At 30.9% G+C, this 13,277-nt stretch overlaps 1 protein-coding gene across 1 annotated transcript in view; it reads right to left on the bottom strand.

Moving 5' to 3' along the window:
* Positions 1 to 679: 679 nt before the first annotated feature.
* The window catches only part of LOC124420928 (homeobox protein invected-like), a 70,576-nt gene continuing 57,978 nt past the window's right edge, over positions 680 to 13,277 (bottom strand). The window contains exon 2 of the mRNA XM_046955391.1: positions 680 to 747. Within this exon, the coding sequence (XP_046811347.1) occupies positions 707 to 747 (41 nt within the window). The 3' untranslated portion in view covers positions 680 to 706. The remainder of the gene's footprint in view (positions 748 to 13,277) is intronic.

The raw sequence follows: 13,277 nt of genomic DNA, 5'->3' as shown, positions 1-13,277 counted from the left end.
TATTTGTAACAACCAGAGTGTTCGTTTGTTTGTGAGTCCTGGTATTATTAACACCCGGTCTTATCTTTTCGATACACTCTGCAATAGCATTTAAAAGAGGGTGGAGTGACAGTTGCTGTGGGGGTGGGTTTCGAGTTTACAAGATTTTATAAGTTTTAAAAACAAAATATTTTTATTATTAGACAAGTATTTTTTGGGGTTTATAAGAGATTTGTTTAATGTGTATTTTTGGTTACGTTATTATTTGTTTGTGGGTCTGGAATGTTTATTTTCTAGATTAACCTCATCATAATAAAAATTAAGAAACAATAAGAGGTTGAAAATGTCTTAAAAAAAGGGGGAGATTCGATTAAAAAAATGAACTAGAACTGAACTAGAGCTGAACTAGAACAGAACTAAAACTGAACTAGAACTGAACTAGAACTGAACTAGAACTGAACTAGAACTGAACTAGAACTGAATTAGAACTGAACTAGCACTGAACTAGAACTGAATTAGAACTGAATTAGAACTGAACTAGAACTGAACTAGAACTGAACTAGAACTGAACTAGAACTGAACTAGAACTGAACTAGAACTGAACTAGAACTGAACTAGAACTGAACTAGAATTGAACTAGAACTGAACAAAAACAGAAGAATCATCATTATATTCAAATTAAATATTTATGTGTTAAATACCTTTCCAATGTGCAAAAAAAAGTTGTTCATAATCGTGGTAAACATTTTCCGAATCCATTAAACTTACCTAAAACAAAAAGAAAGAAATATTAATGAGTATAAGTAATGAAAATTCTAGAGTAAATGGTTAATTAAGTTTTTTTTTTCAAAATTGATCCTAAAATTGCTTTAAAGCAAATTCTTAACAAATCAAAGACCCCCAAGTATTGTGATTTTTCTTATAAAGCGATATATTGATTGAGTAGTAGTGATGCATGTTACTGAAAGTATTTACGGTAATCAATTAAGACATATTTTTAAACCATGTTAAACTATTTCATCCTCCACACACATATTCTCCAAATAAGACTTTCCATATTAAGTGAATACACTGTGTTGAGTCTTTGGAAAACAATTTAAAATAATAACAATTATTTTAGCAACAAAGGAAGTAATTTTGAAATACACACCAACCACTCCATCATCACTTACTCCGATGAGGTGTGTATTAATAATTATATTTAAGTCAAGAACGCCTCAATTGCCAACTAATAGACAAACACGGTAAGAGTATGTTAGCCAAGCGGTTAATAAGTATGTCTATATTTTAGATTAATTAAATCTATGGCAGTTGCACTTCCACTGGTGGTAAATAGTCTTCTATGGACTGTGAAGAACTAAGTCATAGAAATCAACTAAAACCTTAAGGCTATTTTAATGTTCATGTTCAAGTCCATGTAAGAGGAGGAGTGAGCGAGCACAAAAAAAAAACCTTTTTCTTTCCCAACTGTGTTTAATGAATTTATGACATGGCATCTTGATTTGAAGAATGGATATCGGTTAAAACAAAACAGCAATCTGGTTGCCAACTTACAAGAGCCACAAACACCTCTAATTTTAATCAGACAACAGCTATAACAACAACATTTTCATAAAAGCGACAACAACTTAAATAAAAAAAACGAAGCAGAAATAATAAAACTGCAACAGTTTTCGAAAGCTAAAAATAAGTATAACACGTCTTCTGTAAAGTGAAGTGGAGTAACAAAGTCAAAATGCAGAGAAATAATTTGTTGTGTTGTTGCTGCTGTTGGTTTTGACGAATGTGCCAAACGTGGCATATTATGTGGCATGACACTAAGGCATTCAACCAACAACACGTACAACATATTTACTTATGAACAACACACACTAAATATGGATTTTGTTGTGTTTGTATGTATGCAAGTGTGTAAGAAGTACTCTATATAAATTTACGATTTTGTCCATTAGAACGAGGGCTAAGTGATAAGTTTTCATGACGTACTAACTACCTAACTCACTAACTAATTAACTAACTAACTAATTAACTAACTAACTAACTAACTAACTAACTAAATAAATAACTAAATATCTAACGAACTGACTAACTAACTAACTAACTAACTAACTAACTAACTAACAAACTAACAAACTAACAAACTAACAAACTAACAAACTAACAAACTAACAAACTAACAAACTAACAAACTAACAAACTAACAAACTAACAAACTAACAAACTAACAAACTAACAAACTAACAAACTAACAAACTAACAAACTAACAAACTAACAAACTAACAAACTAACAAACTAACAAACTAACAAACTAACAAACTAACAAACTAACAAACTAACAAACTAACAAACTAACAAACTAACAAACTAACAAACTAACTTACTAACTTACTAACTACCTACCTAACTAACTAACTAACTAACTAACTAACTAACTAACTAACTAACTAACTAACTAACTAACTAACTAACTAACTAACTAACTAACTAACCAACTAACCAACTAACCAACTAACCAACTAACTAACTACCTAACTAAATAACTAACTAACTAACTAACTAACTAACTAACTAACTAACTAACTAATTATCTATCTATATATCTATCTATCTATCTATCTATCTATCTATCTATCTATCTATCTATCTATCTATCTATCTATCTATCTATCTATCTATCTATCTATCTATCTATCTATCTATCTATCTATCTATCTATCTATCTATCTATCTATCTATCTATCTATCTATCTATCTATCTATCTATCTATCTATCTATCTATCTATCTATCTATCTATCTATCTATCTATCTATCTATCTATCTATCTATCTATCTATCTATCTATCTATCTATCTATTTATCTATCTACCTATTTATCTAACTAACTAAATAACTAACTAACTAAAATCTCCATCAATTTTAAAATCATACTTCTTTCCCGGAGAGAGTCGGGGTACATCTCACCGTATCCCAACCACTGTAGTGTCTTTCAGGCCGAAATATCTGAAATAATGTCAACCTGTAGGGTACTACATGACCTTAATATTCGCGGTAACATATGAATTTTTGTCGGTAGTAAAGCGATACATCTCTGTGCCCTTGATATCTCCAACGCCGTTTCAATAGTAGTAACTCCGCAAGATTTCTTCAAGAAGAGTCTTCATCTTTAGATTCGTTCTTCAATAACCCGGAACAGATAGGATATATCGAAGTTTATATTATTAATAACAGGACACATGCAAGACAACTTGGGCTTCCCTTCAATGAACGAAAGTGTCGCAGTTGCAAAGACAGAGAAAAGGAAGAAACGGGCTTCCATCTTTTCTACGAATGTCCTGCTCTAGCTGTAAAGAGAAAACGTTTTCTTGGCAGCTATTTCATATCTAACCTTGTGAGATATCTGGTTTTAAGCTTAATAAAATCCTGAGATTTCTCACGGCTACAGACTGGATCTAATACAATAACACATCTGACGAGTGGAGTGTTCGTGAGCAGGGAACTACGCGCACAGGGAGTTAACCAACTAACAATAAATCAATTATCGATTGTTATATCACTACTGCTGAACCTGTATATGTAACGATTATTCGATAATGTTATACTTTCATATTACATATTTGAATCGATTTCTCATAACACCTTCCTAAAATAAAAAATTGTAATTTAATAAAAAAAATATATAAAGTATATTTGTTGTTGCTGCACTTTAAATGTTTTCATAGGTTAGTTTCGCTTCTCAATTACAAATAGAATGTTTTTTTCTTGTTCACAGTGCCAAAGCAGGGAAAGGAATGGAATGATTGCAATGACTAGTTGGTTAGTTGGTTCGTTGGTTGCTTCACTTTAAGAGTAGGCTGTTATTTCTATAGTGTTGTCGTGTTGTTAAGTATGTTTTTTTTTTTTTTTTTTTTTTTTTTTGTCTTTATCAAGCGTCAATTTTACTTGTTGTTTTATGTCGTTTGCCATTTTAAAATTGAGTTATTTTGCTCCTGGGAACATATTTTATGGTTTGGAAAAATTCTACTACAACTTAGAAATAGTTAGGAAAAAAATTAAACATAGAATTACTTTTTATACAAAAAACAAATACCATACATAAACATTATTGTTGATTTCTGTAAATTCAAGCAAACTAACATAGCAATGTTTGTTGCATGCCACAACAACATATTCATAGACAAACAAATATAGTTATAAACTAACAACTCGTAGCTTTACAACTAATACAATTGTCTCTTCCACACGATGCCAGCAACAACAAAAAAACATAAACAGAAACAGAAACCAAATCGTCTATTAACAAAAAAGCAAATTAAACTAAATGCCACCATTTAGATATAATTGAAACGCAAGAAACAAAAAACAACTCCAACAAATACAAAAACAAAAAACTACAACAAGAAAACATGAACATGTTTTGTAGTAATTGTTATTTGTTGTAAACAGAGTTGTATACGTTTGTTGCAACTTAAATGAGTTATTAGTTATGGCAACAACTTGCAACAATACACACAATCATACACTTACTCATTCACTATTGCTTACCTACTACTAACACACAGATTTAATTACACATTATTTATTATTATTTTTATACATACATATGTAATTTATTTATTTATATTTAAAAAAATTCTAGACAATTTTATCTTTAGATTTCAATCAGAAATTTAAAACAAACATTTATTACACTTGTACATTACTTATTCGTGCAACAAAGTTGGGTTTTGATTCTCTAACATTTTTGTTGGACCAACGTTGAAATATCTAAAAGATAAAGTCAAGTTTTTGAGCGTTCATCCAAAAAAAAAATTAACACATGAGAAAGCTTGTCTGATAGTGGAACTAAGTGACATCTGATTTCCTCAAATCTGAGTTCGATCTTATCTGAAGCGACACTCCTTTCTGTTAAGAGTCTGGCCAGAATTAGGGTTCTACAAATTTACTTTCAATTTATTGACTTTTTATCGAAAAAAGTCGAACTTGTCTATTTTGTTCAAAAAAGTTTCTTGAAGTAAAAGTCGAAATATGAGGGGACGAAATACATAGAAATAACCGAAATTATTAAAAAGTCCAAAGGACGACTTTTTGCATTATCTATGGAACCCTAGCCAGTATCCTCTCATATCCTGCTTAATACAATTTTTTTTGCGATAAAGGCTTCAGTCAAAGTTTCAGAAGTGTCTTATCTTTTGCGTTATAAACTAATGACCTTCAACTTGACAATACCAGGCTTAAAAGATGTCATCAGTACCTTAGGACTATAAACAAGTGATGTCAAATGTATCCTTGTTTCTTTCTTGGATCGATTTCACATAGGGTCAAACCAAAGCACCTCATAATCTTGTACAAAGGGTGGTCAGTTGACCGTACCTTTGGGGAACCACCCTAACCCAAATTTGCGGAAAGAGGAGGAGGGCTTGATTAAAAGATTGATACACGGGGAATTACTACTCCATGGTGCTGTTACCGAAACAACAAAAGCCATCTCAGTAGTGTGGTTGGGCCACATATAAGATCCAGGAAGGTACTGAATCTTTTGAGGATAAGAATGTTTGTAGGGACATGACATTCCTCATAGCATCAATCAAGTGTTTTCAATTGATGTTGGGTGCGCTCCTTCTATCGGATCTAATCTAAGAATGCCTTCTTTGTCGAGGTTAGATTAAGCTTGTCTCATGTTATTCCCCAACGGAGCTACTTTCGCAAGGGATTAGAAAGTTCGAGTACTTAAGCAAAGTGGACGTATACTGAACCGGAAATTCCATATACGTAAATTTCCAACGGTGCTAAGAAGTACAATGGGGGTGGTGAGTCACAAAAGAGCTCATCTAGTGGTTGAAAAAGATCACGACAGGTGTTCACGAAAAGCACAATAATACTCTTGATAGATCATTCTTGTAGAATATATAAAACTTCTTGTTTTATGACGATCCTGTAATATCTATGGATGATCTTGTTCTACCAAATGCTTTCATAATGACTAACTTGAACTATCTAATATTATTTTCTCAGTATTCAAAGATCCAAAGATCTTTAGTTTTTCACCCTGTCAACAAAGATCATGGATAATTTTAAAGTTACTTTTCCAAAAGTTTTTACAACGAGTAAAATATGCATACTGTGTCACAGATTGTGTCCCGGTTTCCAGGCTCTAAGTTTACGTGCAGTGGCAAACTTGGACAAATCTAATAAAAAAGAAGATCAGACATTATCCCGATCGACAGTACTCTAAGCCGATCTTTATCTGATGATATTTCACTCTGTTTTAAGAACTTTTGTAGAAATTTTACAACTAGTGCTAGGCCCGATCATTGTCCATCTTGTGCACTTCTTTTAAACCTATCGCTCCATGTTTGATCTTTTACGATATTTGTTTAACTAATGAGAATTTCTGTTAAAGTTTTTTACGGAAGAGTAAAAATATTTACCGATAACTTCTAGAGAAGAAGAGAGATGATCAGATCACGTATGGCGATCATGTTCTACAATAGAGTTTTTAAAGATAAATTTTTGACGATCTCAACTTTTTAAATGATAAATCTTTGTGGAAGATTTTAAAATGAGATAGAGACGCAGACATCCTTCGTCTGTCCTTGGCCCATAGAGAAATTGTTCTTCTATAATTCTGGACTATCTAATGAAGAAATCCAGGAATTCAGAAACTTCGTTCAGTTTGGTATTTATGATAGGCCATTCCCTAATTGATGCAAATAACTTCTAAAAATCAAAACAAAGTCTTAATAACCGCACCTGATATCTTATGATCATCAATATGCTACGCGGTTTAAATTACAAAATTTCCATAACAAATCTACAAGAAACACACTAAGTTTTAATATATGTAATCGACCCTTTCCCAAAAAAGAAGTCTAACATCCAACCTAAACACATTCATATGATATCAAAGCCCACACACAGTGAAACTTTTGTAGCAAATTAGTGAAGAAAAATTAATGAAACTAAATCAATGTTTTAACATGAAGCTTAACGAAGAAATTAGTGTGTGTATTAAGAAATAAATATTTAATGAATATAATTAACAATAGATAAATCTTTTAAGATAAAAGAGAGTAAAACTAAACCCTCAACCAAGTGGAGACAAACACACACACACTCAACAGTAAAATGCCTTGTTGCTGTAAAGCAGATAGACAGACAGACGTAGAATAAATAAAATTTATGGCATTTGAAATATTAAATCATGGAAAACGTAATCAAACTTATTAAAAATACATTTGTTTAATTATTAAAACTTAAAACAATAATAAATTAAATACCAGACACTCACACACACAGCAAAATTTTGTTAAAATTTAATAGAGAATAGAGATCGACTAAAAGTGTGACAAATATAATTTTGAATAGATTTTAAGATTTAGATAAATAACATTTGAGTTATTCCGGTTATTTATTTTTATTTTTATTTATTTTTTTGTCATGCATGCATGAATATAATATAGATCATTTCATAGAGAAATTAATGTGTATAAAAGTATCTGAAAGACTTTAATTTCATACTATTTCTGATTTAATTATTTGAACGCTTGTTTTTTTTGGAGAGGGTTTTCTTTATAAAAATTTCACATGTTTGGATAGGGTTAGTCAGTCATACAGTTATTTAATGTCTTTAAACGGTTGTGTTTGCATGATATATACGCTAATATTCTTCAAACATATGTACATTAAGTTCAAGAAGTTTCATGCTAACACTTGTCTTTTTGACAGTTGGTAAAAAGAATTTATTTATCAATGCGTTTCAAATTTAAGGCTATGGAATACTTCTTTTTAGTTCTTTTTTTGAAGTGATCATTCTTTTAGAGAAATCCACTTCAGAAATCAGATTTTATAAAAAACCACCTTAGCGAAACCTCCTTCAGTAAAAACTTTCTTATAGAAAATTTCCTCTTTTAAAAAACTTCTTTGGGAATCAATAAATAACCTCTTACTTATTCTGGGATCAGTTATACATAGAAAATTTCTTCAGCGAACAGTTTTCTATATAAAATTTCATAAGAAATCAATTTTCTATATAAAATTTCATAAGAAATCAATACAAAAAAAACTTTAACAGTTAAATTTATAGAAAACTTCGTTAGCGATCAGTTCTCTATAGAAAACTCCGTAAGTGATTAGTTCTCTATAGAAAACTCCGTAAGCGATTAGTTTTCTATAGAAAACTTCGTAAGCGATCAGTTTTCTATAAAAAACTTTGCTAGCGATCAATTTTCTATAGAAAACTTCGTTAGCGATCTGTTTTCTATAGAAAACTTCGTTAGCGATCAGTTCTTCATAGAAAACTTCGTTAGCGATCAGTTTTCCATAGAAGTCTTCTTTAGCGATCAGTTTCTTATAGTAAAGTTTGTAAGCGATCAGTTTTCTATAGAAAACTTCGTAAGCGATCAGCTTTCTATAGAAAACTTCTTTAGCGATCAGTTTTCTATAGAAAACTTCGTAAGCGATCAGTTTCTTATACTAAACTTTGTAAGCTATCAGTTTTCTATAAAAAAAACTTTGTAAGCGATCACTTCTTCATAGAAAATTTCATTAGCGATCAGTTTTCTATAGAAAGCTTCGTTAGCAATCAGTTTTCTATAGAAAACTTCTTTAGCGATCAATTTTCTTTAGAGGTCTTCGTTAGCGATCAGTTTCTTATAGTAAACTTTGTTAACGATCAGTTTTAACAGAAAACTTTTTCAGCGATCAGTTTTCTATAGAAAACTTCATCAGAGATATCTTTTCTATAGAAAACATATTCAGTAATCACCTTTCTAAAGAAAACCTCTTCAGAAATCACTTTTCTATGTAAATCTTCTGATCGCTGAACAGTTCAGAATAGAAAACTGATCGCTGAATAAGTTTGCTGTAGAAAACTTTTCCATACTTAATCAAGAATGTCCGATCTAAATATGATTACATTCCTTTAATTTTTTTTGTTAAACTTGACATTGTGCATTTGAGCATATTTGCCAGTTTTCTGGGGTAAAGACAATTTTCCCCTCTTATCTCCTCGCTTCACTATAGGGATATATTATTATATTACCCTGCTAAACATTTTTGTTTCTGATTTTATATTTAAGATTTTTTATCTTCCACATGTTGTGGTAAATTCTTAGGAGCATAAGAGTGTGTCGTCTTATTTTCTGCTCATATGGGGATTTGGGTTTCGTCTTCTAGAGTTTAAAGGGGAGACCCACAACCGCGTTGTGTATAGTTGTGTATTTGTTTTTTTGCCAACACTAATTAACTCATTAACATTTGTTTTTGCTGCTGCTGTGTTCCTGCTGCAGTTGTTGTTTTTTCTTTAATTTTGCTGTTGTCTAAGGGCAGCAAGCGGTAACTTTTATAGAAATTATCTTAGTGTTTTTGTAGCTTCTTAAAATACCGATACAATATGATGAGGAACATTGAATTAAATTTATGTTAAATATTTAGCAGAAAAAAAAGACTTAAAATAATTTACATATGCATATTGTACACATGGTGTGTGTGTAAGTGTGCATAGATCAGTGTGTTGTCGTTTTTATTGAAACTTGTACTTTTTGTTTTATTCTGCGGCAGTAAGCTGCCACCACAGTCAGTGGCTTATGTGTGGCATACTAGTACATACGGTGCATGAACTTACTTGTACTTTCAATTACATTGGTTCGGTGTTGTCTGTCTTTTTTATTATTCTGACCAGATGTAGAAATTGCATTGTGGTATCAAATATCGTTTTATAGTTTTAAGTTATGAGATTTTTATAATGTAAGTGTGTAGATTTAGTTGTTGTAATTAAAGTTAACAGGAGAAAATGAATTATTTTAAATATTTTCGCTTGACAAGTGTAATCTTTGGAAAAATATGTAAAAATGGAAATTTAATAATATTCCATCCATACAGGGTGAGTCATAACTCAAGTTTTCTATTGAAAACTTCAACAGCGATCAGTTTTCTATAGAAGACTCCAACAGCGATCAGTTTTCAATGGAAAACAACAACAGCAATTCGTTTTCTATAGAAAACTACAACAGCGATCACATTTCTATAGAAATCTACAACAGCGATCAGATTTCTAATGAAAACTTCGACAGCGATCAGTTTTCTATAAAAAAATTCATCAGCAATGAGTTTTCAATAGAAAACTTCAACAGCGATCAGTTTTCTATAGAAAACTTTAACAGCGATCAGTTTTTTATACAAAACTCTTATAGCGATCAGTTTTCTATATAAAACTTTAATAGCGATCAATTTTCTATAGAAAACTTTAACAGCGATCATTTTTCTATAGAAAACTTCAAAAATTATCAATTTTCTATAGAAAACTTCAACAGAGATCAGTTATCTATAGGAAACCTAATTAGCGATCAGTTTTCTATAGAAAACTTTAATAACGATTAGCTTTTTATACAAAACTTCTATAGCGATTAGTTTTCTATAGAAAACTTTAACAGCGATCAGTTTTTTATAGAAAACTTTAACAGCGATCAGTGTTTTACAGAAAACTTTAACAGCGATCAGTTCTTTACAGAAGACTTCATTAGAGATCAGTTTTCTATAGAAAATATCAACAGCGAACAGTTTTCTATATAAAACTTCAACAACGATCAGTTTTCTATAAAAAAAAAACTTCAACAGCGATCAGTTTTTTATAAAAAACTTCTATAGCGATAATTTTTCTATAGAATACTTGAATAGTGATCAGTATACAGTAGAATACTTGAATCAATTAGTTTTCTAAAGAAAACTTCTTCAGCGATAAAGTTTCTTTAAAAAGCTTCAATTGCGATCACTTTTTTTCCATAGAAAACTTCGACAGCGATCAGTTTGCCACAGAACACTTTAACAGCGACCACTTGTCTATAAAAAAGTTCAACAACGACCAGTTTTCTATAGAAAGTTTCTTCAGCAATTCGTTTTCTATGGAACACTCCAGCAGCGATCAGTGAAAAATTTCATTTTTGGTAATATTTATTTATATAAAGAAGTCCCTTAATCACTAAAGCTCAAGATTAATGTCAAACAAATAAGAAGAACATGAATTTAATTAACAGCCGGTAAAAATCAAAAGTTTAGTGAATATCTTATCGATAAATGTGAAATAAGGGGGAAGGGGAAGAAAGAGACATGTAAATTTAAAACGCTTAGCAAAGCGTTACTTTTCAAAACAAACACCAACAATAATTACTTAAGCAAGTAACACTAGTTCCAAACAGGGGTTCAGAAAGGCAACAACAAAAAGCTTCCTATACTTTGCGCTTATTACAAGGAAGTCCAAGAGCAACTGTAAATGAAATACAATGTTGGCAAACCAAGCATGTCATGTCAAATAAATAAAACGACGTTGGAAATACAAATAGAATTAAGAAAATGTTAAGCCACCAACACCACCATCAGTACTACTGCTGCCGCTACCGAAGAAATAAGTACACAACATAAATATTCAGTCATTCATTCATCCATCCATTCCTTTATGCGGCAGTTTGTCTTCCTTACTCACTGTAGTCCTCCTCAGCTGGCAAATAAAGAAGAAAATAAAGCAAAGAACCAAGAAAACATGTTAAAAGAAATAAACAATTAGGGGAGTCAAAAAGATCAATTGTAGAATGGGTGTGACAAGCGACGAAACAAAAAACACAAATTTTGTAAAAAAAAAAAAAAAAAAAAACAAGATCACTCGCTGTATATTTCAATAAATCTTAAGAGAACATAGAGAGAAATTATAGTTTGGTTAGAGAGAAATGTATAAAAAAGCTTTCAGTTTTAATAATCTTATAAAGAGATAAGTTTTTTGTAGACTTGATCAGTATTCTACAGAAAACTTCTATAGCGATCGGTTTTCTATATTCACTTTTCATAGCGATCAGTGTATTACAGAAAACATATAAAGCCAACAGTTTTTTATAGAAAACTTTTGTATCGATAAGTTTTCTATCGACAATTTCTAAAGCAATCAGTTTTTTATGAAAAACTTCTATAACGAAACAACTAAACTTGTATTCTTCAGAAAACTTCCACAGCAATCAGTACTCTATAGTAAACTTCCACAGCGATCAGTGTTCTACAGCAAACTTCCGCTGTCATCTGTGTACTAAAGAAAACTTATATAGCGATCAGTTTTATATAGAAAACTTCTCAAACGATCAGAATATTTCTAAAGCGATCATCAATATACATGAAGTATCTACAGCGATCAGGTTTCTGAGAAAACTTCAATAGCAATCAGTTTTCTGTAGAAAACTTTTACAATGATCAATTTTCTATTGAAAATTTCTAAAGCGACCAGTTTTCTATAGAAAACTTATAACGCGGTCAGTTTTGCATGGAAAACTTCTATAACGATCAGTATTTTTCAGAAAACTTTTACAACAATCAGTATTCTTTAGTAAACTTCCACATTGATCCGTATTCTATAGCAAACTTTTACATCGATAACAGTTTTAAAGAAAATTTAGTTAACGATCAGTTTTATATAGAAAACTTCTAAAACGATCAAAATATTACAGCGATCATTAATCTACATAAAATATCTACTGCGATCAGGATTCTCTAGGAAACAGCAATAGCTATCGCTATTCTGTAGAAAATTTTTCAGGGGTCAGTTTTATATAGAAAACTTATATAGCGATCAGTTATATATAGAAAACTTTTATAGAAATCAGTTTTTTTATCGAAAACTTAAACGATATGTTTTCTATAGAAAGCGATCCCTTTTCTAACAGTTTTTTCTATAGAAAACATGTAAGCGATCGGTTTTCTATAAAAAAGTTCTTTAGCGATCAGTTTTGTTTAGCAAACTTCTATAAAAAACTGATCGGAAAACTAAAGTGATTTGTTTTCTATAGAAAACTTCTAAAGTGATGCGTTTTCAATATCATTTTTAATTGAAAGCTTTTATAGCGTTAAGTTTTCTATATTAAAGATTTTTAGCGATCAGTTCTTTTTTTTTTGTAAATAAAACTTTGTGACGATCAGTTGAGTATGGTAACAGAGATCATATTATCGAAGAGATTATCTTTGACAGTGACCACATTTCTCTAAGTGTACCCACCAAATAAGCCCCAAACTTATGTGGCATCTTCAATGCTATTTTTTTCTTATCCTGCTCTCATTCCTCAATATATTGAACTTGTACTCTTGCTCTTATATGGTACTCGTACTCTTCCAGAAGTAGTATTAATAAAGACCACACATTTTGACAACGTCAAACGAGACCACCCAAGATGTTAATTTATGTCGTACAACATTTGCAACAAGAGCAAAAAAAAAAAAACAAAAACTAAAGAACAAACTCTCAACATGAAGATTGTGATGTTTTT

Source organism: Lucilia cuprina, chromosome 6 (assembly GCF_022045245.1).
Source record: "Lucilia cuprina isolate Lc7/37 chromosome 6, ASM2204524v1, whole genome shotgun sequence".
NCBI lineage: Eukaryota > Metazoa > Arthropoda > Insecta > Diptera > Calliphoridae > Lucilia > Lucilia cuprina.
This window is presented reverse-complemented; position numbering and strand designations above follow the sequence as displayed.